General features: G+C 39.9%; 1 protein-coding gene across 3 annotated transcripts in view; it reads right to left on the bottom strand.

Moving 5' to 3' along the window:
* Positions 1-24,225, bottom strand: part of ERCC5 (excision repair cross-complementation group 5) — a 30,717-nt gene extending 6,492 nt beyond the window's left edge. For 2 of the 3 annotated variants that reach the window (XM_008582871.1, XM_008583010.1), the window contains exons 1-12: positions 24,027-24,225; positions 17,278-17,453; positions 15,852-15,967; positions 14,993-15,076; positions 13,569-13,629; positions 11,007-11,150; positions 8,768-8,975; positions 7,346-8,452; positions 4,414-4,661; positions 3,943-4,062; positions 3,575-3,788; positions 2,086-2,230 (exon numbers count right to left, since the gene is read on the bottom strand). In XM_008582871.1, coding sequence (XP_008581093.1) covers positions 2,086-2,230; positions 3,575-3,788; positions 3,943-4,062; positions 4,414-4,661; positions 7,346-8,452; positions 8,768-8,975; positions 11,007-11,150; positions 13,569-13,629; positions 14,993-15,076; positions 15,852-15,967; positions 17,278-17,453; positions 24,027-24,114 — 2,711 coding nt within the window. In that variant the 5' untranslated portion in view covers positions 24,115-24,225. The remainder of the gene's footprint in view (positions 1-2,085; positions 2,231-3,574; positions 3,789-3,942; positions 4,063-4,413; positions 4,662-7,345; positions 8,453-8,767; positions 8,976-11,006; positions 11,151-13,568; positions 13,630-14,992; positions 15,077-15,851; positions 15,968-17,277; positions 17,454-24,026) is intronic. The other variant, XM_008582944.1, reaches the window with a different exon arrangement.
* Between the last annotated feature and the right edge of the window lie 2,234 nt (positions 24,226-26,459).

Here is a 26,459-nt window from a genome sequence, read left to right as displayed (position 1 = left end):
AAGGAAGAATTTTATGGTATGTGAATTATATTTCAAATTTTAAAAAAAGATGCTGTCAAGGACAAATTTTTTTTTTTTTTATTGAATCATAATTGATTATACATATTTTGGGGATTCAGTGCTGACATATGAGGATCAAATCAATATTTTTATGTATACTGTTATAAATTGTACTTATTCTTTATGACCCTTGTCCAATCTCACCCTATCCCCCTCTCCCTCCCCTCTACCTCTAATAACCCTAGATTCCTTCTCTCCCTCTGAAAGAGTAATGGTTACTCTGTTGATTTGTTGCCTGGACGATCTGTCCAATGTTGAAAAGTATGTTCAGGTCCCCCAATATTATCAGAGAGCAGATGATGCTTCTTTCACTCTGGAATGGGCTTTGTGGAGAGAGACATCCTCTTCTTTTCTTTGGTCTCTGCTGGTGACTCTCCTTGTGTCAATGCACTCCAGTGGCTGGCAGATCATCTGTGTGGTGGCTGTGACGTCTAGCCACTTTTGCAGCAGCCGTGGTTACTATGGTGGCTGTGGTGGGCCACCCACGTGGAGGATATGTTTTTGGCACGCTCCTTGGCACTGGCGGTGTACCTGGGCTGGAACTAATTTGTTGTCCTTTGCTTACTTCTAAAATGGGGGAACTTCCTGTGAAAACCAGTACTTGAGCTGTGTGGTTGAGCTAAATTGCTGCTTTGCTGCTGTTTCCCTAGGGAAGGCTTTTTGTGCAGCTCAGGGTTTAATGGTTACTTATAGGTACTTCTGGCTCTCCAGAGACTGGGGGGATCTGTGTTGTGTAGAAACTCTGATCCAGGCCTGAGTCTTTTCATCAAACTGCACCCCATGCAACTCCGCATTCCCAACCAGTCTCCTCTGAGTGGTCCTGTGCTGACTGGGGGGCCGATCGGCTGTCCTTGCTGTGTCCCAGTGTTCTTCCGGTGGGTCTGTCTTCGCCACCACCACTCCAAACACTTCCCATGGGACATGCCCTGCCCTGGTCCCTTGTGATGACACACTGGCCTCTGAAAGGCTCCCCTTTTTCAGCTGTTCTGGCTCCTTGCTCCTGCATCGGTCCACGTGAACCCTATTAAGGGTCTTGCTGTACTGGGGGCCACCAAGGCCCTCTTCTCCCCTGCCGCCTTCAAGCAACTCCATCTGAAGGGCACAGCTGCTGCTTCTGCCAGCTCCTGCTCCATGCGCTCAGCATTTCCAGCCTTAAAGCAGCAGCAGCACAAAATGGTCAGAGCAGTTTTTTCTTTCTCTCATCGTGGCTTCTCCCCCTTCATGAATTCCATAGGTCTCTCCTCTTCCCCTGAGCTCCAGCAGCCCCAGCTTGGCTGTTGCTACATTTTTATAGTTGTAAACTGGTTGATTTGCGGGAGAGAGTGATGCAGGGGACAGTCTATTGTCTATTCCACCATCTTGACCAGAACTCCCCAGAACAAATCTTAAGAAAGAACTACCTTCACAGACATACTCATAACTCCTACCATCTCAGAATCTCCAGAATTGAACAGTATAGCTCAAGTATATAAATAATACACACACTTATGGGTTCTGGACATAGATTGAGACTCCACCACTGAACACATCACAGTATTCACACGCTGAGAAACAGGACAGCAGCTCTGGGTGTAAAGTTCCTGGCATTATATATCCATGTCCCTTCTGGCTGACCTCTCAAAATGCTGAACACACTAAAGCACAATTACATTTTCCTCTTCATCACCCCAAGAGTGTGGGAGCTCCTTGAGGGCACAGGCTACGACTTATGCATCTCCCTGTCCCCGATGCCAGCACAGTGTCTGACATATGGTAGCTACTCAACACATGCTATGAAATCCACAGGACTGGTTTTGTACCCTTGAACTAGGATAAGCCCAGCACCATGAAAAAAAAGAAACTGAGTCTGATTTCATCAGAACTCTAGAAAAGGGAAAACAAACTTTACTAACCCCAACCAATACCTCTTGCTGTTCCCTCAACAAGTAATGACTTGTGACAATTCATGACATAAATAATAGTTCTGTTTGTTATTCTGGCTATTAATATACACATCTGAATTACAGAAATGAAGAAAGAACTTACGAGAATTTTAGTAGAGGTTCCAGGCCATGTCCAGGGAATTCATTGAGAATTTCCATGGCTGTTACACAGCCTACGGTTGGTATTCCTTCGGTATAATCACTTCCAAGCAAATAGGCCAAATTTATTAATTTGTTCCGGTCCAATCCTATAATAGTAACAATCACTATATTTAAAAAATTTTTATTTTATAAAGATTTATTACATAACATTTATAAACATTTTATTATACAAATTATATGTGTGTGGATATATATCCTCATACCACAGCCAAAGATATCATTTTTATTTGAAAATAGGTTCTTTTTTAAAAAATGGCACTCTGATAAGATTTTTAAAGTTTCACCCATCCTCACAGCTTTAAATACCCTCTAAACGCTGACCCCGAAATTTAGCTATCTAGCCTAGATGTCTCTGAACCAGTCACATATATTCAACTATCGACTTAACATTTCCACTTGGGTATCAAACAGGCATCTCAAATTTAACACATCCAAACCTGAACTCTTCCTTTCTCCCCACGCCACTCTGCCCCTTCCTCAGTCTCCCTCGTCTTATTGAAGGTAAGTCCACTCTTCCAGCTGCTCGGGACTGACTGTAATCCCCCTCAACTGCTCTCTTACATCCCACACCAATCTGCACACACATCCTTTCTCCGACACACCAGACCCTACTCGATTCTGGTCTCTTCACGCTCTCTCTTAACTCCTGCCATACTCCTCCACCTCGTCCACTCATACTGGCCTCCTTGCATCACGGGACCACACCACCTCAAGCTGTTGCCACAGGGCCCTTGCACTCACCACTCTCTTTGCCTAACATGGTCCTCCCCAAGATATCTATCTACAGCACTGCTTGCCATTTCCTTTAGGCCCCTGCCCTAAAGTGACCTTCACATGAAGCCTTTCCTGACAACTCTATCTGAAGCAGCAGCTGCACTCTCAGTGAGTGCAGCTCACTCTCTCCTCTCTTTTACTGCTATATTTCTCTATATGGCACATACCACCAACTGTCAAATTATGATTTATGTATTTGCTTATCATCTGTTCCTCCTACTAGACTGTTTTACTCTCTGCTGTTTCCCCTTTGCCAAGAACAGCTGGCATATAGGAGTCACTCAATACATACTTGCTGGATGAATGAAAGAATAAACAGTCAATGCTAGAAACACCTCCACAGGCCCAGGAGCAGGAGGGACTCCCACCTGCCTTCTGCCTGTACTGTCTTTGGTTCACTCTGGAGATCTCAACTAGTCAACATCTAACCAAGTCAGGTGATCAAACTGCAGAAAATATCTAAATATACTACAGCTTTATTTTCCTACTTCTAATTTTAGAAATCCTATTCCTATATAAGTAAAAGGTCACTTACATGAAAACTTGTGTAGACCTACCATTTCCACTGATGTACCGAATTAGTTCCCTGGAAAGAAAAAATTCTTTAGAGAAATTCTGAAGGTCAATTTCAGAAAGTAATCACTCTGAAGTCTTACCTAACTGGTTATAAAAGTCCACATATTGGTAGTATTCTACAAACTTGTTTTTATTAAAAAAGTTTTTATAGACATGCCGCGCTCCAAACAGCCAGATATCACTATCATCAGTGATGGTTCCAGAAGTCTGATCAGTCAGGTCCAGGATGGCGCACTGCGCCTCTGCTTCCATGGGAGCTTCGATGTAAGGAATGCCAAAGAGGCGCAGAAGTTCCTGCAGAAGGACAGACACAGCCCCCAGGGAAATGCGTTACCGGCCTGGACCACAAGGGGGAGCAGTGCTCAAACATCTCATTTAATTCATTCCCTTCGGGAATCTGAAGGGGGAACCAGCTGTGTTAGAAGAGGCCCAAGGTGAGTGCACCTACCTGACTTTCCAGGAACATCTGCCCTGTTACCGTAGCAGCGATTCGTTCTTGCTGCTGTTTTTGAGCTTTCAGTGAATTTTGTTCTGCTAAAAGACTGCTCTCCAGAGTGTCCAGCTCCTCCTATAAAATAATTTTTCATTTGTAGATAATTATACTCATAATCCAATTAAGTTCATTTGTTACAAAAGGCCTGCATTTAGTCCGACTCAAATTACCAATAAGCTTTTCATCCTTATGAAGTATTCCACTTGGATTTCTGAACAAGATTCTGTAATATCTTTAGGTTTCCCTCACTAAGTCACATGGAAAATAGTCTATCCTAGACAGCAACCTACATAAAAACGGAGCCATCAGCAATAAGAAGACATACTGCCAATAGCTAAAACAGATTCATCCAGTAACTCCTCAAAACTCAAAAGCTACTTAACTTGGCTTCCTTAGCAATAAGTTAAAACAATGTTACATTATTACCAAATTAATATCTTCCCATTCATTGAAGGAATCCTCTGCATCTTTTTCAGCTTCCTTATGTGGCTCAATGTGCAAGTTCTCACTTTCAGAGTTGTCTCTTAGGAGGCTCTCCATGTCACCAGGGGCTTCTTCTTCCTTAGTTCCTATCAGTTCCTCTTCACCTTGTTCGGAGGGAGATCTGGAAGCTTCATAAGATTCAGCCTGAAGTTCCTCACCACTCACCACACTCTGCACTTCAATGAAACTCCCTGTACCAAAATAATAAAATTATTTCATCTACAACTGAACCATTTAAATTATCCTGAAATTATCAAGAGCTTTCTAAAGGATCCTGAAAAATGTTGTATCCAAAAAGATAAGATTTGAATATAACAGAAAACATGTTATAGTAACATATTACTATTGAACAAATTTAATCACAAATGTCTATAACTTCAAAACAAGCCTTTTCAATTGGATAAACTGGCAATGTCTTTGAAAATAGAAAACAAACTCTCAAAGATTTGCATATTAACTTCATACAAACATGTTCTAAGTTAACATTGTTTTAAAAATTCAAAAAGAATTAACAATTATGTTTATTAACTATTAAAAACAAAAAAGGAGAATATATAAACCATTATGGAGGTTGTTAAATATGCTTTTATGCTATTTCACTATGAACACAGCAAGGAATAAAGATGTGAACTAAATGGAAAGAATCCTGGACAAGGACTCTGGAGAAATAGCTCTTCCTATTCCCACTTTCCTTCCCTTCTCTCTTGTTTTTTTTTTTCTTTTCTTTAAAAAATATTTATTGGTTCCACAAATCCATCCCTTCAGACAAAGAGAGCTGGCAAGGCCTGACCAGCTGGGTTTGAGGAGACAATCAGAACAATGGAAGGGGCTGGGCCTACAGAGGAAGCCAGTGGAAGAGAGAGATGGTTGCAAATAGAGAGAGAAAAAGCAGATAAGTACGTTGAAGATAATGGGAACAAGGGTCCTCACTGTTAGGAAAATTATAAAGAAGGGGGAGGCTGGAATGAACCTGGGATAGTGGATTAGAACTGCAGATATCAGTGTGAACTCATGGATATTAACAGGAAGATAGACATAGAAATACAGATTTGTGCACACACGTGCATGTGTGTTTGTGCACATGTGCATAAATAATCCATTTCCCGGCTCTGTCACCGAAAAGGCCTAAGCAATGGCACCCCAGGAACAGTGAGCACACTCAGCATCCATCCAGCTCCTGGTTTCTAAACATTATGCTCCACTGAAAGGAACCAGGGCTCCTTGGTGATATGGCTGGTTCCAGGCAAGGGCAGAATAAGTACAAGATAAGCCTGGAACATTTTAGCCAGAAAGTAAGAAAGTACTCAAAATATAAAGGGGAACTGTCAAAAGCCATGGGAGCCAGGCTGAAGGTGTCCCCAGTGGCCAAAGCTGGAAAAATTCAAGCAATAACATAAATTATGATAGTACTAAATTATAACTCACTGAATAAAATAGGAATCCAGGAGTCCACACTGATAAAAAAAATAATAATAAATGGGAAAGAAAGAAAAGATCTTCTTTATAGTAGGATGCCAACTAGTAAATACGTAAGGAATGATGGAGTTAGAAAACCACCATCTGGCAACCACAATAGTAACAATTTATTCAAGTAAAAATCATCAGTGGATGCCAAAACAAGAGGTGAAAGTTTGTTCAGGAACAGCGTACTTACGTAGCCCCAAAAACTCCTTTCCACAAAACACTTATTAATTACAAAGAGGAAATAGTACCTTTAGAGTGGAGAAACCTAGCAGACACCAGGAAACAAATCGTGTGCATATGTGCGTGTACAGTTGATTCTCAGTATTGACAGTAGATATGGCCTGTAAAGTCACTACGAACACTCAATACTGACAGCGAGTCATTCACCCTAGAGGAAATATATATTATATAGAAATACATTTTATATATATTATCTTAAACACTAAAAACAACTCATCTTGGTAGGTTCTACTTTCTTTATTTTACAAACAAGGAACAAGGTTCACTAGTGTTGAGTGACTTGCCTGAGGCTGCCTCACTCACAAATGCCAGGGTTGGGATTCAAACCCAGTCCACCTGGGCCCAGGGCTGGAGCTTCATGCTCTACACTGACCATCCCTACTGGTCATCCCTGCAGGAACGCTGGAACAAGGCCGTCGCCTTGCTCAATCTCAACTGGAGATGTTGTGGCAACTTAAATTCTTCCCTGCTCAGCAAATGTCCACAAAAGACCACAACACATCACAGTGAGTATTAAATCTGGGGTTACAAATAAATTTTAGAGAGTAGGCCATTTTGCAAATATGGAATCTATGAATAATGAGGATCAACAGTATATATATATATATGTGTGTGTGTGTGTGTATAGATATATATAATATATACATAGAAAAAGAGTAGGCTGTCCAGTTGGCTCAGTTGGTTAGAGTGCAGCCTTGTAACCCCAAGGTCAAGGGTTCAGATCCCCATACCGGCCAGCTGCCTGCCCATCCCCCAAAAAAGAGTGACAGAGACAGAGGAAGAGAGATGATAACGCAAATGTGGTAAAACACTAGCCACTGAGGGAAGGAACCAGTGTTTTGTAATATTTTTTAAACTTTTTCAAGTTTACAGTTACTTCAAAATAAAAAGTAAATAAACAACAACTACAAAAAAATGAAAAGAAAACTCACCTTTTCCTTCTCCAAATAGGGCATTCCCCCTTTGAAAACAACAACGAAAAGCATAGCAAAATGGGAAAGGTCAAGATGCTGTTACTGTGTGTCCCTAGGAAAGTCACTTCACCTTTCTTTTCAAGTCTCTGGTTTCACATCTGTAAAAAGTGGGAATGGGACTGCACTAAAGGGTCTCTCAGTTCCTACAGATGTGATACCCTACCGTTCCGTATCTTTGAAAGAGCACAAGCACCTACCGTCAGATTCACTTTCTTCAGAGTCGATTTCCATTGTTTCCACTGACTTTGGAACTGAAATTAAATCCTGGTCTGCAGATTTGACTGTCTCCCTTTCTTGTGTGGTTTTCATGAAATTCTCATGCTCTTTAGCGTAAAATGATGCCACATTTTCTAAGTTACCTATTGTCTCTGAAAGGACACTTACTATTTTACTTGTTTCTTGCAAACTGACAGTGCCAATGACCTCAGAAGCAGGACTGTGTTCAAATTCCGTTTCATTATCACTTGAAACAACAGAAGAATCATATTTACTAGCAGATGGGCAAAGGTCTTTCTGTAGCTCAAACACTTTGGTGTGTGTTTCATTCCTTGACACAGAACTTGAACTTGGAGGTGCTGGTGTCAGTGCCCTTCCACTCAAGAGCCCAGGTGCATCACTGTGTACAACCACTGTGCTTGCTAAAGGAAGTGGGTCTTTTCTACCCTTAACCACAGACCCACTGCTTGTCTGAAAGGCTTCATTCACCATGTGAATAAATGTTGTCTGCTCTTTTGGAACATGAGATTCACTGCCTTCACAAAAGACAGACAAACGAGCTGAGTCTGTCACATCTTTTTCCTTATTAGTGCTGGCTACATGCTCCTCTACGAAGTTCACACTGGTTGAAGGAGCGGTGGTAGACAGCATTCCTTTTCCATCTCTCACTTTGAGTCCCTCATCATTGTCCTCACTGGAACTGTCCATAAGCAGCTCTGTCACTCCTGGCCCTCCCGCCTGCACATCGTGCCCAGCACACATTTTCACATCTTCATCATCATCAAGAGCTCTCTGAATAGCTGAGAGAGTCCGTGGAGACATGGAGCCTTCGTCTGCAGCAGCAGGCATGCGCCTCTTACTGTACCGCCTCTGATTTTCACCCTTCACCTCCTCGTCAGAGCTACTTCCCAGCATGGCGGCTTGCATTGCGAGTAGAGTTCTTGGAGACGGAGGGGTGGCATCAGGCTCCTTCTCTAGCTTCAGTTTTTCACAGGGAGATGACTTCATGTCAGAGGACATGCTGTGCATTTTACTGGAAGAAGGAAGAGACTCTGAATCCACTTCTGCAACTTTCTTAGCTTGAATACCTTAAGAAAAATTAAAACATTTCTCACTATGCAGTTTTACGGTGTAATAATATTCTTCTAGTAAGAAGAATAAGAGAATACTGGTTTTCATAAATGAACTTATAAATTTTCATTTAATGAGCTACTAGGAGTTAATTCATTAGTCAATTTTAAAGTGGGCTGGCACCACAGTAGTAAATTCATTAATAGCTATAAATAATTGTCATTACATAAGAGGGACTTTATTAATATTATCCAGGGATGGTAGTTTACAGAATTCAGAGCCACAACCTATTTTTGGTTTTTAACTGTCAAATAAATAACGGTGTCTGATACCTTTTATCAAGATGTAATGTGAAGTGTCTTCAGAGACCACTCTCCTCGACTCTACCTCCTTCAAAAAGCCCCCTTCATCTTCATACTGCCTTTGGATTTGTCCTGAATGCTGTTGATTCATTTCCTTTTGCACATTTTCTATGTGCTGGTTTAGATAATTTTTTTTAAGCAAGCCTTTGAGTTGGTACTGTGAAAAGTCGTTGGACTCCTAAACAAATAAAGTTATTGTTTTATATTAAATACAGATAATATTACCATATTTCTACCTCTTTCCCCAAAAGGGAATAAAGAACAATTTGCTTTTTCCATTGGTGGTAGTTTCATATTATAAAAGTTTAATACTACCAAAAACTATAACAGCCTTCTTAAAAAACCATCTCTAAAAAAAAATAACTGGGCAAATTAAATCCTGAATACTGTTTATAATTTAATCATTTATTCAAAAAACATTTTTGAGCATGTATGCATGGCAGTCATTATGACATCTGATTATGGCTTAACAGACAGTCTTCCACAGTGCAACTAAATATGCAACTAACATGCTTAGGCATAGTCCTTGGCCCATAGAAGACACACAACGAATCATAGCGATCATAGTTACTAATAATGATAGTTAACATTTATAAAGCATCTCCTCTAGAGGGCATTCTTCTAAGTGCTTTTAGATGTACTACCTCATTTATTCTCACAATCATCCTATGAAACAGATATTATTATCTCCATTCTACAAATGAAGAAATCAAGACTTAAATAGGTTAAGTAACCTCCTCAGAGTTACATGGCTAATCAGTGGTAGACCTGGGATCAAAAGCAGATCAACTTACTACAATTGGTTCTATACTATTATGATTATTACTATTGCTAGTATCATTGCCATCACTATTACTGATATTACATTTGTACAATGTACACATGATACAAAGGTCCAGCACGGATGACTCAGAACTTGTCTATTCTATCAAAATTACAGATCCAGTGAGGGGCTACTCCATACTATCCTAGTGGACCAATCCCAGAGACTCCGTGGTTGCACAAAGATATTAAGGAAGAGGAGATCATTATGGACTGTCTCTGTTTTTCCCATTCCTTCCTACTATTATTTACATAGAAAAAATTCTATTTCCTCAAGTACCACCCAGAGATCCTTTCACACTCAAGAAATAAAATGACTGATACACTGAGCCTGGACCTTTCCCCTGAAATAAATTTACTTCTGTCCTTTGTATACCCAAAGACCCAAGAACATCATTTCAGTGCAACTTCGTATTTTCCTATCTTCACATTCTATGTGGAAAAACAGAAGGGAGTGATGGGAAAAGAAATATATCCTCCCTTTTCATATTTCTGATATCACTTTAAGAAATGGTCAAAATTTTGTAGAAAATTTAAAAAACTACATCTATTCGTTAGGGGTAATAATGTTGCAAAATTTATATTCTGTTCTACAGTGGGTCAAAAGAGAACTATGCTAGAAATAATAGGTGGTAGTAATAGAAAGGGAAACAGAACTCATTCACCAGCTACTAAAGACAGATTAATTAATGGTCGCATTAACGAAGTAATTAACTATAGCATAATCAGGGGCATGACTCACAACACCCAACCCCATACACCAGCCCTGCTCCAGCTTTCTATGGCTACAGGGCCACCATCAGATTATAAAGTTGAAGAAGCCCTATTCTCACTATCCAGATAGAGGGAGAGGGAATGCCGAGATCCAGCAGCATTTCTAGGGCTGTAGCAGAGGAAAATATACCTGGAATTGCAAATGAGAACATATTTTTCCACTGTGATTAGATTCTATATTACTATCAGTTTTTATGGACAATGTATATTATGGGTTAAAATAATTTTAATGAACCCAAGAATTAAACCATTAAGCATATACTGGGTACTTACTAAGTGAAAAATACTAGAGCTAGGTGCTGAAAATTAGAGGTGAACAAGATAGGCATGTTTTGGAGCTAAGAGCTATAAAAGCAATGTTACAGGGTGCCACGAGAACACAGCAAAAGAAAAGACCTAGTCTTAGGTGGAAAGTCAAGAAAGACTTCCTTAAGTAAGTTTTTACAAGTTCAAACTTATATGATGCTTCATAGGATCTCTGAGATACACAAGTGCTGTTTACTAGAAATTGAGATACTGTGTAAATACTGCTTTTCAATTTTCTCTTCTTTCTGGTGAAAAGTTTTGCTGAAGTTCTTAATTCTAAGCATTAATGTACTATTGTATATTTCACCTCTGGCATTGCTTCAAATAACGTTCTTCTTCGCTTGGTAAATTCTTTCATATCAGTCAAGATTTCATGCTTGACTTCTAGAGGTAAGCTGGTAAAGTCCTCAGATTCAATGTCTATTGCCTGAGGATTATGAAAGAACTCTTCCTGTAAAAAGTAAAATGTAACACCATGAAATTTACATTTCATACCCTTAGTTCTATTCACCATTACAGATATTTACTGTGTTTATATCGTAGATAAACAAAGTTCCACATAATCTACAATAAGCTAAACACAATTCCACAAAATCTGCATTAGGCATCAAAGGGAGTAGGCAGATTAGGGACTGTATCCATTCATTCTTTCACTCATTCAAAAGAAATACTTACCACGCACATTTAAGGCACCAGAACTGTTCTAGGTGCTAGGACTATAGAGATCATGCAAGATAAGGTTCCTACTCTTAAGACAGAGGAAGACATATGATAAACAAACAAATAAATAAATGAACAAGGTAACAATAAGAAAGTAAAGCATTAACTAATCTGATAAGAGAGTGATTAGGAGAGCAAGAAGAGAAAAAGACTTGTTTGACAGAGAAGACTCCACTAAAAAGAGGAACTGTGAGCAGGTACTTGAAAGATACCAAAGAGCCTGATCAGGGACAGAGCATCCCAAGCTGAGAAAACAGAAAAGGCCTGAGGCAGAAATGAATTTCAGCAATATATATATAATTCCCTTAATTAGATTAGTTTTATTTGATCCTTAACCTAAAATCAAAGGTGAAATTAAAAGTGAGAAATTTACACACATGGAAAAGTATAAAATTTTTCTAAATTTTAACTAATACCAAAAGTACTTTAAAGCCCTTCATTAGTAAAGAAAATATAACACAACTTGCTGTCCTGTATGTCTGTGTATTGCACATGTATGTAAAAACCAGCAAGCACTTAGAACGGGCCCGTCATTGTGCTCAGCGTTTTTTGTGCTTTCCTTCACTAATGCTCCCATCACCCCCATGAGGAAGGCATCACTCTCGTTTTACACACAAAAAAAAACAAAGAAAAAAAAAAAGCAAGCAAGCAAGCAAGCTTTGGAGAGATTAATTTGTCTAAGATCACGTAGCTAGTGAATAGTGGTACTCGGACTGAATGCAGGTCTTTCTGACCACGAGGTCCATGGTCTGAACCAAAATTAATAATGTACAATCTCCATGAATTGAAGGATCCTGAGGCTTTAGCTCAAAAGTCTTCTACCAGATATACCAAAACAATATAACAAACAAGAAAAACAGTGATGTGGGAATCAAAGAATATTAGCTGGTACACTAAAAACTTTAAAAAAATGTTTATTAAAAAAGCTTATATAGGGCCGGCCCAGTGGCGCACTGGAGAGTGCGCCGCTTGGGAGCGCGGCGGCGCTCCCGTTGAGGGTTTGGATCCCATGTGGAGACTGGTTCCCGCTCACTGGCTGAGCGCGGTGCGGGTGCAACACCGAGGGTTGCGATCCCGTTGCCGGTCAGTAAAAAAGACAAAAAGGAAAAAAAAAAAAAAAGCTTATATGTACGATATAGCCTCAATCTGTGAAAAAGCTATTCATTAAATGTGTGGTGACAGATGTAAAACATATACACAGATTCTCTGACATTCTCCTTTTCTAATTCTCTTCCCCTTAAATACGGGCTGGCCTCAGTAACTAGCTTCGTAACCAGGGTACTACATAACTTCCAAAGCTAGGTTAGAAAGGCAACATAGTTTCTGCCTGGAACTTGCTCTTGGGATACCTGCCCTGGGAATACAGCCACCATGCTGTGAAAAAGCCCAGGCCACATAGAGAGGCCAAATGCAGGTTTTCTGGTGGCCAGCCGCATTGAGATCTAGCTGATAGCCACTGTCAACCACCAGACATGCAAGTGAGGAAGCATTTAAAGTGACTCCAGCCCCAACTAGTCTGACTGCATCTACATGGGAGAACCTGAAAGAGAACTGCCTAGTTGAGTTCATCAACCCCTAAAATAACGACAGAGAATGATAATTAAATGATGTTTCTGCACCGAGTTACACAGCAATAGACAATTAGAACATATGTACAGATATGCATATACACAACTTTTGTACACATGTACATTTGAAACATATACATATGCTGAAATACACACACACACACACACACACACACACACACGTATTCAAAACAATACTGGGCCAGTATATACCAAAATGTTACTATAAGTAATATATAGGTGGTATGTTTTCTATATTCTCTACATAGGCATGTATTACTATTCATTTATTGGTTGGTCAATTGGTTGGCTGATTGGTTGGTTGCAAAACAAATATGCTTATTTTATATATATATAGATATGCATAATTGCAAGTTCCATGAATGTGTACGGGTATTTTACACATACGCATATACATATGCACACATATATAAAAATACACACCCAGTAAAAAAGGCATCTGTCTTTACTTTTTATCAGGAACTTTCATAAATTCATACTACCTCATTAATAATATTCATTTTCATGTCCTTCATTTTAAATAACAGAATACATTCTGAATTCAAAAATTATTTAAATACCTGCAATACTTGTTTCTGATTCATTCTTTCTTGCCATTCTTTTTCATCTTCTTCTTCTGAACTGAAAGTTAAGCATACATTTATAATATCTATAATTTTTAATGACTACTTATAAAAATATTCTTTGAATGCAAGGTGCTACTAGTTACATGGGCTAGAGTGGTGAATAAGACAGCAAGATCTGGCCACTGGTCTCACAGTCTGGTGGGGGACATATCTAAGTAGGCAACCACAATACGATCTAATAACTTCCACCACAAAGGAAGAGCTGGTTGGTACAGGTGCAATAAAGAGAGTCATCTCACCCCAAGATGGGGGGCATAAAAGCTTCCTGGAATCTCCTGCAATCACACTGCTTGGACTTAGCCACGAGTAAGTTAAGGGTCTCATAGGGCGAGGGGAGGTTTGTAGAGAAAAGTGATCCAGGCAGAACTAAGTTCTATAAACATCTGGAAACAGGGAAAAGAAAGCCTGCCAGTGAACAGTGTGAAGAAAGCAAGGGACAAGGCTGAAGAAGCATGTGATTAAAGAGTTAAAGTTTTATCCTAAAAAAATGAGAAGCTTAGAAAGTGTTTTAAGTAAGGAAATGAAAATATTAGATTTGGATTTTAAACAGATTCTATAAAACAAAGCAGAGATTGGGCTTGGCAGAGAGAGTTACTACAAATGGGGTAAGATCAAAGAGAAAGATAGAAGTTTGGAAGCTATTACAGTAACCTAGAGAAAAGACAATGGTGGTGGATGATGAAGTTAAAGAGAAATGGGCTGATTCAAAAGCTATTTTGTCAATTGGGATCTTCTAGGAAAAGAATGGGGTGAGCAGTTCAGCCAAGGATGCAGGGGGAGACACCAACTGTCAAGGCTTCTGGTCCTCACCTTCGCTTCAAACACAGACACCACTGATGATGACCAGCCAGCCAGAGGAAGAGAGGTCCACCGAGGAGCTGAGAAGGGGCAACCAGAGAGGTGCCAAGACGACAGGACAGCACAGGGAATGTGTTAAATGGGGCTGAGAAGTTGAGTACACTGAGAAGTGCAAAGCGTCTACTGGATTTAGCAACAAGGACACGGTATGTGGTATTTTAGCGTGTTTGTGAGAGACAGTATTGGGCTGAGAAGTAGGTAAAGATAGTGTGTGGAAGCAAAGTAAGAACAACTAAAATTCATGTCGTCATGAATTTTAAACCCATAGTGCTAGCTAGCTCTTCAGAATGAAAAAGAATAATGAATCACAAATCACCAAAACACCAAGACAATAAATAAAAAATTTAGTCTTTGAAAAACATTCTAAAAGGCATAGAGAATGCTGTTTCAGATGCATTCATAAATTCCCACGTTTTATCATATAGATAAGACATAAAGGTCTACATCTGTCTGAATACAGCAATAATTAAAATAATATTCTTAAATAGTTAAACATTTACCTATGTTTTTCTTCGTCTTGTAAAGGTGGCAAAACATAGATGTCTTCTCTTTGAACTTGAGTAAGACTAGGTAGTGCTTCATTTCTGAAAAGTACACATATTTTTATTTTTTATTTATTTATTTATTTTTGTCTTTTGTCTTTTTCCATGTCCGGCAACGGATCGCAACCCTCAGTGTTGCCCCCGTACCGGACCGGGGACCGGCAACGGGACTGCAACCCTCGGCGTCGCTCCCGCACCTCGCTCAGCCAGTGAGCGGGAACCGGTCTGCATGTGGGATCCGAACCCTCGGGCGGGAGCGCCACCGCGCTTCCCAAGCGGCGCACTTATCCAGTGCGCCACCAGGCCGGCCCAAAGTACACATATTTTTAAAGAGATTCTACAAAATAGTATTTTGAGTCAATAATACTCCATTGATTACACAAACCCTGCTCAGGAGATGAAGAGGGAGAAAACACAGAGGCAACGGATTTCTCTCCTCCAGATCTGGTTCTCCCTGGGCTACCGCGGCAGAAAATTAGTACAGCCTAGAGAAAGGAAAGAGACTTGCTGGGGCTCCTCAGAGCCTGTGCCACGGCCTCAACTACAGCCATGAAGAAGAGCGTTATGGTAGTAAAATGGGTATGGAGTGCAACACGACAGCTCTTCTTTCTCATTAGCAAAGGTGATGCTCACAGAATGGAGAATTTTCACATCTTCAAAACACCAGGTAGAATGACATCCTACTTTTCCTCTCATTTCACTCTCTATTTTCTGTTGAGAGTTAAAATTAGATAGGGAAAGAGGACCATAGGAATCCAACACAAAAATAAAAATTTTTTAAAACTAATTTCTAAAATTAATTTAACTTTCCTCTTGCCTTTTGCTTTTAAAGGCAGTTTTGATAGCTTGTCTTTTCAAAAATGTTTTTAAAAGCTTCTCTGTAGTTTTTCTGGAGTCACTGAATGCCGAATCCTTTTTCAGCCTTCTCTTAGCCTATGGGGGAAAAAAAGGATGTAAGAGTTTATCTCAGAGAATTAGCCTTTATTAAAAACATTTCTGTAATTTTTTTCCATAGAATTTGATTTGTATGAGATTTTAGACTATGGCTGTTTTAGTATTTCCTCGTCATTTCTGTATCAATAAATATTGTCAGGTTTCTGTTATGTAAAGGACATCCAGAGTTTCCATCTAATTATTACTTACTGTACTGGCTATTAAACAATATATTCAGGAAACTATTAATTCACTTTCATTTTCTTTTAAATGTCTTTTAATATCCCAAAGATACTTAAAACTTAATGACACATAATCAAATAAATACTTCCCCCCCCCAAATTATTATATTCATTAAATTACTCTTTAAAATGTCTCTGTTGTGCCAAAAACAATTCCTAGCATTATGTGACTCTGCTCACAACATCCAAGGTTATGTAATAAAAAATCCTAAAATGTACAAAAATATCTTGTAAGAAATGTCCAAGTAGAGATAAATGGAACAGTCTCCATGCTTATGGTTGAATATAAGGCAGAAATAACTAAGACATTGTCCTTTCCTTTCTAATCCTTTCAAAAAGTGCCTGATAAACAGTATGCCTTGGATAACTGAAAACTGCAACATCCACATCTAGATACTTTTACTGAGGCAACAAACGTCCCCAACCATTTACAAATCCTTACTTTTATCCTATATCCTCACTTAATTAGACAATATCTGTCTACTATGAATATAAAGTAATGAAAGTCGCATATACAAATGTGTGCTGTCATTTGGATTGTTTAAACCTTTTTTAAAACTGCTTTCGGAACAATAAAGAAACCCATTCTCATTCTTTCATATGATGTACAAGTTCATCATGAATAATCTACTTTAGTCACCACTTGGCAGCACATCACCTGCTCCTAAAATCCAATTCGCCTTTAAAAGAAGGCTTACTGTCACTAAAGATACATAACCAGATTTAGGGAGGCATTTTCCAAGTAGGTTATCCACAGTGTTCAATGGTAGTTGGAATAAATGTGGAACACCTAAGAAGATACTCTAAAAGGAAAACTGTCAACTCTAAGAATTTTAGTAGCTAGTTTATTTAAGAGTTGAATTTTATCATTGCACCCATAATGTACTCCTCACAAACCATCTTTAAAAGAAAAATTATTTAGTCGAGATAAATAAAAAAGCAGTTGAAATTAAATTGGATTTGTCAAAATAAGTCTCAGTTTTTAAAAGTCCAAAGAGAAAATTAAAATTTTATGTGACTTCTCTAAGAATGCAGAAAGAAAAAAAAAAAAAATTAGATGAAGCTTACCAAAGTCTGTTTCTTCAATAGTGGAGCATCCCCGTCAAACACAAAAATAGGACGAATTCGAAAAAACAAGAGTTTGCAGAGTCGATGAAACAAAGTGAGAAGATGAGCATTTTCTATTGAGTTCCCATGGCGATCCCGGACTCCTTTAAGTGCTTGGTTTAACCAAATGCTAATATCTATAAGAATCATTAATGGAAAACATTTTGGAACATCTTCCCTCATCCTCACAATTTTAATTTGCTAATAACTGATATCATTCAAATATTGAACACTAAGCCCTCATCACTATTCATTTGAAATTGAAAAATATCTGTACCTGACCAAATCTGCCTAAAGTCCACTAACTTTTGTGGAGTATACTAACATTTATAAAGCAAATGTATTTCACAGGGCCTAGTTTCCAAAGCCCTGTAGTTTCAGGTATAACCTAATTTTTAAAAATTACATATGGAAATGTTAAGCTTGAAAAAGACAGGAAACTTGCCCCAGGGTAAAGTCTCTGTTGTAGATAAAGAATTGTAACACAGCAAAATTGTTGGCTCAAGGACAGACATCCTTGGAGCAGGTTAACCTAAAGTTACTTTATTGTTATATAAAAATACTAAGGAAATTGCTGTAGAAAAAGACAGTATTTGGGCCGGCCCGGTGGCACACTGGATAAGTGCGCCGCTTGGGAAGCACGGCGGCGCTCCCGCCCGAGGGTTCGGATCCCATATACAGACCGGTTCCCGCTCACTGGCTGAGCGAGGCGCAGGAGCGACCCCGAGGGTTGCAATCCCGTTGCCGGTCCCCGGTCCGGTACGGGGGCAACACTGAGGGTTGTGATCTGTTGCCGGACACGGAAAAAGACAAAAGACACAAAAAAAAAAAAAGAAAAGAAAAAGACAGTATTTGCTAAGAACAAGCTTTTGTTGGTGGATCTTAACCTTTTGCAAATTGCACTATGGAATGTCACTTTGTTATTTCACTGATGTCGCCAGCTTCTATTGTTAAACTATACTTAGCCATAACTCCACGTACATTCCTTTTCTGTAACTTTCTGGCCTAGAGAATAAATACTGAGAAAGAACCCTAGTCCGGTGTTAATTTCCTGAGGAGGAATGCCTCTCTCTTGAGGGTTCCAGGAAATTAACCCCTTTGGGGTTTCTCACTGCTCAGAAGAAATGGGCTTTGAGTAACCCTTTGCCTCTCCGTCACCCAGGGGGAGAGAGGTGACAAAGAGAGTGCAACAAACTGTATTTGAGCTCTTTTTTTTTTTTTTTTTAAAGGATGACCGGAAAGGGGATCTCAACCCTTGACTTGGTGTTGTCAGCACCACGCGCATAACTTCGTATAGCATACATTATACGAAGTTATACGCGATCTTAACCCTTGACTTGGTGTTGTCAGCACCACGCTCAGGCAGTGAGCGAACCGGCCATCCCTACATGGGATCCGAACCCGTGGCCTTGGTGTTATCAGCACCGCACTCTACCGAGTGAGCCACAGGCCGGCCCTGAGCTCTTGTTACTACTATTCACATACCAAATTTTAAAATCATACAAAGACAGACCATGTCTTTAAAAAGTGTAATTTCAAACAATTGCTTCTTTAAATCTTTAAAAAAATTAGTGATCTCTAAAGAACGTTAGTAAATTAGCACAAATTTTCTGGAGGGCAGTTTGGCAATTCGTAGTGAAAAAACCTTAAAAATTACATTCTATTTTACCTACAAATTACACTTCCAGACATTTATCCAGGAAATCATCATAGATTTACAATAACAGTTATTTACAAGAATGCTTGTTTATAATAATGAAAATATTAAAAATAATTTGAAAGTTTTCTAACAGGTCTTTTTTAAAAAATTACAATATACTGATTGCTGGAATACTAAGTAACTGTTAAAAATGAAAGTTGAAGCAGCACATATAGTGATGAGGAAGACAGTCACAAAATATTATTAAAGGCAGTTAAAACAGCTTTTGAAAGTAAAGTATAATTCTCTTTTATAATATATGTAATATGTTAAACATAAAAAATCTAGGAGTTCAGATGCTAAAATATTAAGATTAGTTATGTCTGCTGAGATTAAAGGTAATTTATGTTTTCTTCTTAGAGTTTTGTTATAAATTTTTCTAAAAAAATGCTTCTTAAGAAATTGATTTTATATTTGTCCATAAGAAAGACTGACACTGTACGCTACTGGTTTTCCTGCTCTCGATCTCTCTGCCAGCTCCTCTAAGTTCCCATTCGAGTGTTCACTTCATCAGAGATCTTCCTTAGTGCCTCTTCTCTTCTCTTGTCTGCATTTTCTACCCAGGCCATCTCAACCCCCTACACCACTCCACCCACACGTACATTTCTGGCCCAAAGTTCTCTCCTGATCCCAGATCTGACAGCCTAGTTGACATTTCTACTTGATGCCTCCCAGACATTTCAAACTGAACATGATTAAAAGTAAACTCCATGTCTTTACCATGAGGCTGCTCATGCCCCCATCCTGGTGAATGTCACTGCCAGTCACCTGAGCCAGATTCTGGGTATCATCCCATATCCTTCCCTCATCCAACCATCACCACGTCCTATCAATTCTACCTTCTAATATAGCTTGAAGGTAAATATATTAGATCTCACCAACATATCTTTAGCAAAAAAACCTTTGAAGTTTCCCATTGCCTTTAGGATAATATGTAAAATGTCTTCCCATGGCCTATGAAGCCCTAAACGATCATTTCAACCAATGGGCTTTTCTCAAACCCTGGAAATCACTTAGCTCCTTCCTGCTCCAGGGTCTTCTCACATGCTCCTTCTTCTGCCTAAAACAGTTTCTCTCTCTCTTAGTCTAGTTATCTCCTATTCTGAGGTCTTAGTCTATGAGTTATTTCCTCAGCGTAGATTAAGACCTCCATTTATACACTCCTATTCAAAAATGTATTGTTTGTTGGGGCAGAAATTTTTCTAGCACTGAGTATATAGCACTGAACAAAGTCTTTGCCCTAGATGTACAGTCTAGTGGGGAAAAACCAAGGCTGCGAACTCCCTGGCTTGTCTAGGCCAGTTTTATGCACTGTGCTCCCATCCACAGGGCCTATCATATAACAGACAATATATATCTGCTATTAAATGAGTGAACACTGCCTTTTACCACCATAAGAAAAAAATGTAGACCCATGAACAATTAATTTACTAAACACTATGTAACAAAATAACTAATGAAAAGCAAGCTATTGTTGTATTTATTCCTATAATATCTGAACACTACAATGTACCAGGCATATCCTAGACCCTAGGGATATGCATAGAACAATATAGCTGTGAACAAAACGCATCCCTATCTCCAAAGAGCTTGCATCCGAATGAGGAAGATAGACAATTTTTAAAAAAAAGTAAAGAAATGGATGTATAATAAATTCAGTTGTTGGTAAGTGCCAAGAAAAAAATAGAGTAAAAGGACAAAAGAGTGATGGGTGGGGAGGTCTTTACCTAGGGAAGTTTATCCAAAGTAACAGGGACCTGGAAGAACAAGAAGAGGAGCGGGGGAGTGAACCATGAGGTAACAGGAGCAGCTAATGCCCTGGGACAGAAGCTCACATCTGTTAGTTAGGAAGGTCTGTGCACAAGAGAGGAGGAACCGCAGGAGTTGATGTCTGTGCAGCACTAGCAGGTTTCAAGAACGTGACTTAAGGTTCACCCAGTGAAGAATGAACTATGGGCCGGCCCGGTGGCGCACTGGATAGTGCGCTGCTTGGGAAGCGCGGCGGCGCTCCCGCCCGAGGGTTCGGATCCCACATACAGACCGGTTCCCGCTCACTCGCTGAGCGAGGCGCGGGAGCAACACCAAGGGTTGCGATCCCGTTGCCGGTCCGCGGTCCGGTACGGGGGTAACACTGAGGGTTGCGATCCGTTGCCGGACACAGAAAAAGACAAAAAAGACAAAAAAAAAAAAAAAAAAAAGAATGAACTATAACGAAACCAGTTTTAAAACTACTTACAATGGCCCAAATGAAAGTGGATGGTAGTGGTGAAGACCACGAGAAGTGGTCATATAAGAGACCCATCTTAGAGGTAGGACTTGGTGTTGACTTAGATCTATAATGTATTGGATAAATGCTTCTGCTTGGCTTGTTTCTACTTGCCTCACTACTGCACAGGATTAAATAAGTTTCTACTTAGCCCATTACTGCAAACTATAAACTTTATAAGTGAGAAAATCTAATTTCAGATCAGCTGCTCTCAATCCTGCTATCCATTAGAATAGCATATGACGCTTTGGAAACATTATAGATTACTAAACCTCATATGCCTAAAATTCTAAATCACAGAGACTGAAATAGGTCTTTTTCAGTTTTTTCTTAATCATCAGTAGTGCCAATTCTCATCTATGCTTCAGAGTTCCAGCATGAAATTCTCAGAGAAGAAATAAATATGTAAAATTAGATAAGCTGAAAATATTTTAAGTTCATTTAAGGCAAAATTAAATTTCTCCCAGGGCTGAAAAAGTTAAAATCTGTAGCAAAGCCAAAAATCACTTTAGACATGACCTAAAGGACCAATAACATTTTTTTTTTTTTTTTTTTTGTCTTTTTTGTCTTTTTCCGTGTCCGGCAACGGATCACAACCCTCAGTGTTGCCCCCACACCGGACCGGGGACCGGCAACGGGATTGCAACCCTCGGTGCTGCCCCCCGCGCCTCGCTCAGCCAGTGAGCGGAACCGGTCTGTATGTGGGATCCGAACCCTCGGGCGGGAGCGCCGCCGCGCTTCCCAAGCAGCGCACTATCCAGTGCGCCACCGGGCCGGCCCCAAGGACCAATAACATTTTAAAACAAAAAATAAATTTCTTTCGTTCTGTAGTTAGATGACATAAAATTTAATTAATCTACATTAGGATACATAGCAGAAAGAGATTGCACTATCTTCCTAATACACTTAAATACATTTTACCAATGTTGAGGTCCATAAGAGACAAAAGTTAAACGGTTAATTCCATATTATTTTCACACAGACATTCAGACTGTATAAATACACAAGACACTCATCTATACAGATGGTTAAAAGACCAAACAATTTATTTTAGGGATCCAAGAGTGAATTATGAATCTGGAATAGTCATGGGTAAGTTTTTCAATAACAAACAAAACAATAAAAATTAAATATACTTCAAATGTCCGGATTACCATGAGAATGAAACAAAACAAAATCAAGTGAAGAACAAGCAATCAGATATTATGTAATATACATGAAGCTATTATTGTACCTAGAATATCTTTGACAGTCCTCTTTAGATAAATGATTCATTCTTTCAGAAAAGCCTAATAACCTGATAAAAATGACTTCATGTCCCGAAAGGGTCACTCTGAGCCATAAATAAATAGATAATCTATATTAAATGCTTTATCTTCCCTTACTCTCGATGGCATACTAAAAAAAAAAAAAAAAAAAAAAAAAAAAAAAAAAACCAGAATGCAGAACTTCATGTGTCATCTTAATGATTTTATAAACTCCTAATTCTTCATATGGGCTGCAACATAAAATGACCTAAATCTTTGCTTAAGTTTTAAGGGTTCCCATCACTGAAAACAGTCCTTAATCCACCAAAAGTTCCAAGAAAATCTTTAGAATGCAATGATATCGAGAAATCACTGGATGGCAGCAATAGTGCATGTGCTTTAAAAAACTTTCACTTTCCTCAAATCCTCACCCTGCATAAAAATTTTTAAGCTAAAAATTCATTACAGATGTATTTGAAGATTATTCACTTGGCAAAATATAATAATCTTTCTATATTTAAAAAATGATCAGTGTTGCATTATTTATAAATTGTGTACACAGCGAAGAACTATGGCCCCTAAGTAACTCCCTTGCTGAACTCCCACACTCTAGCACGCACACCCGCCCCGCCCCCATCCCCGAGCAATTATTTACAGACTCCTTTCACAAGTTTATGAGCCAGCCGCATAGATCCCCTTTTAGGAAACTGGTGCAAGGTGTACCACCACCACCAGCTTCTGAGACAGAAATAGGCACTCAAATTAATTAATTAATTCGTTAATACTTAACGAATAAAAAGTTCTAATTTCAAAAACAGTATCATATGTTTTGATAATAAAAAGGACATTTAATCCCAATGATAAAAAACAAAACCAACCAAACATGCACACAAACAACAGTCCTTAAACAGTCTATCACAGGGGCTAGGAGAAAAATAATTCTCTGTATACTTTTTGAAATCTTTTCAGCGTTGTACCATATGAATTTCCTATTCCAAAACCCATAATTAAAAAAAAAAAAAAGTTACATATTTGAAAAAAAAAATGTCAAACAAGTGTCCACCCTATCCTTCCTCTAAGAAACATAAATGGAGCAAGACTCGGGACAGCAGGCAAAACTAATGGTCGGAAGTCTAAGATCTACAGTATTAACAGCGCCAGACACTACACTAACCTTCCACCTGTAGTTCCTTTACTCCTCATACCAACCCTGTGTGTAGATACTACTATCACCTCCACGCTGCAAATGGCAGAGCTAAAACAGAGGGGCGTACAGCACTGGTCCTAAATGGGAAGCCCAGGATCCCAGTCCAGAGTGTATACGGTATGTTTGCAAAGCCGGGGGAAGCACTTAGAAAACGCTAGGGAGGAGATTCGACGCTCCCCCCTGGGTCAGACTGTCACCCTGCAAACACCACCCTGCGCCCAGCCGACCGCCGCGAGTAAAATCCGGACCCCAATCCCCGCCTCCCCAGTGTCTGGGGTGCGTTAAGGATACCGACAGCCAGGACCTTCCCTTCCAGCGTTTCCGGGCTGACCTGCCGCCCGGAGCCCTCCAACAGCTTCCACAGCCCCTGGACTCCCATGGCGCAGGGGTGTCCTCCGAGCGGATCTCGGGAGGGCTTTTATTCTAATTCTCTTACAACACCCAGGACCCAGGGAGGACGCCCCGTCCGCTCCAGCTCAGGAAAGACGGAACATAAGACAGAACCCACGGATCTCCAGGAGGAACCGGGATCAGCGAGAGCGTGAGGCAGGGGGACCCACGCGGAACCCTGCCCAGCGGCTGAGACCGCCTCCCGGAAGAAAGACGGGGCCACAGACGGGCCGGCGGTGGGGAGGAGCAGGGCCTCGTCTCGCCCGGCTCTTTAGACCAAACGTTTGCACTCGTAATAGAAGACCTGGGACAGGGGGCGGCGCAGGCGAGACAAACAGCCAGAAGATGTCCTTCCAATACACTTGCTTTCTGAGATGGGTCCCTAAGCCCACGAGAATTGGTGTCTCTCGGCTTCCGTCTAATACGGTGCGCGGGACGGAAGTTGCGCCTCCCTGCCGTGACGTACATTTGCTGCGTCTGCAGCACTCCGGAAATGGGTGACGGTTTAGTCCCAGTGTTTGCATCTTGTAGTGGCGTTTTTTACCCCGCCCTGCGTCTTGTCGCGGTTAAACGTTAAAACGATGTGCAAAGTGTGTTCTTGCTGAGGAGACAATTTAATACGCGCTTTTAAAGTATCAGTTTCGCCCCATTGCGCCGCCAGAGTGAAGACTTTTTATACTAAGTTATTTTACACGAGAAGACAACAGAAGGGTGGATGCTTGCGTGTTTTTAAGCTGTTTATTCGGACGGTAGCATGTAGTAACTAGATAGTAATTCAGTTAAAGGCATTAATCCTTGACATGTAGTTTCGTTTTTCTCCAGCATCTAAAACAGAATTCTCACGGTTTATAGGTCAGAAATGAATGGTCATCGTAGCTCCTGGAAAGGCCTTGACTCTGGAGCCCTCAAGCTAAGATTCAGATCCCCGACTGTACCTCACGGCGTTTAGCATTGCGGAAGTCACATTTGTTTGGAATTTCTGTTTCTTCATCTGTAAACAGGGAGTAAAGCCAATTTGCGGACTATTTCAGTAAGGATAAGAGGGGATATATGCAAAGCACTTAGTACTAGTAGCTACTCAGTAAATGATAGTATTAGTATATATATTCGTTCAAATTTCAACTACTGAAACTAGATTCAAACTCAAAAGAAAAGGTTGATTTCAAGGAGCAGGTAATTTTTTAAAGGAATTCTTTCTAACCTACATCAGAAATCAGTTTTTGGCTAAAACCATTTCCATGCCCAAACAAGTGGTTCATTGTAGCCATATTTAGTTGAGCAACTCACAACTAATTTTCCGTCTGGAATAATCCTGACAAAGGGTTTTTTGCATACCCTTCATGTGTAAAGTAATCCCCTGAAATTGTTCCTAGTCATCTTTTACGGAAAGTAATTTAATATCCTATTATTTAATTTTTGTCTCCTCCCCACATTAGGGTGTAAGTTTCTGACACTTAACAAGACTTCCACAAACATTAAAAACTTAAAAGGCCTAAATGACCTTTTAAGCCTCCAGTCTAAAGCTGTCCAGTGTACTTTGCACCCTGCTTAAAGGTTTGCTTGAAGGTTAGGCAGATGTTAGTTCAGATCTCCTCTGAGCCATATAATAACCTTTTGTTATGGACTGAATTCTGTTCTCCAAAATTCACATGTAAAATCTCTAACCCCCAATTCTTCAGAAGTTTACTTTAAGAGGGTACTTCCAAAAATGCATGGAAATATTTATATTATCCTTCAATTCTGTTTTTCCATGAACTTTTTGAAGTACCCTAGTATTTGAAGATAGGGCCTTTAAAGGGTGGTTAAGTTAAAATGAGGGCATTCAGGTAGGCCCTAATCCAATCTGAGTGGTGTCCTTATAAGAAAAGAAAATTTGGACATGCTAAGAGACTCCAGGGATGCCCACACACAGATGAAAGGCGCCATGAGGACATAGTGAGAAAGCCACCACCTGTAAAGTCAAGGAGCAAGGCCTCAGAAGAAACCAAACCTACAAACACCCTAATCTTGGAATTCTAGCCTCCAGAATTGTGAGAAAATAAACTTCTGTTATTTAAGCCACCCAGTCTGTGGTATTTTGTTATGGTGTCCCTAGCAAACTAAGACACCCTGTGATCCTAGACAAGTTTCTTCACCAACAAGGGGTGAAGTTCCTGCCAGTAAAATGTGTATGCTGAAAGAAAGTGAGCCAAGATGCCAGGTACCGTTCAAGCTTTATTAAAGGAAAAGAATCTACCAGGCTGTGCTGAAGGTGGCCAAGGGCTGCCCTGAAAATGGAGGGCAGCAGCTAACCTAGGGTGGTAGGAGCTTATATTGGTACGTTGGCACCAAGAG

This window comes from Galeopterus variegatus, unplaced genomic scaffold (genome assembly GCF_000696425.1).
Source record: "Galeopterus variegatus unplaced genomic scaffold, G_variegatus-3.0.2 Scaffold8, whole genome shotgun sequence".
Lineage (NCBI taxonomy): Eukaryota > Metazoa > Chordata > Mammalia > Dermoptera > Cynocephalidae > Galeopterus > Galeopterus variegatus.
This window is presented reverse-complemented; position numbering and strand designations above follow the sequence as displayed.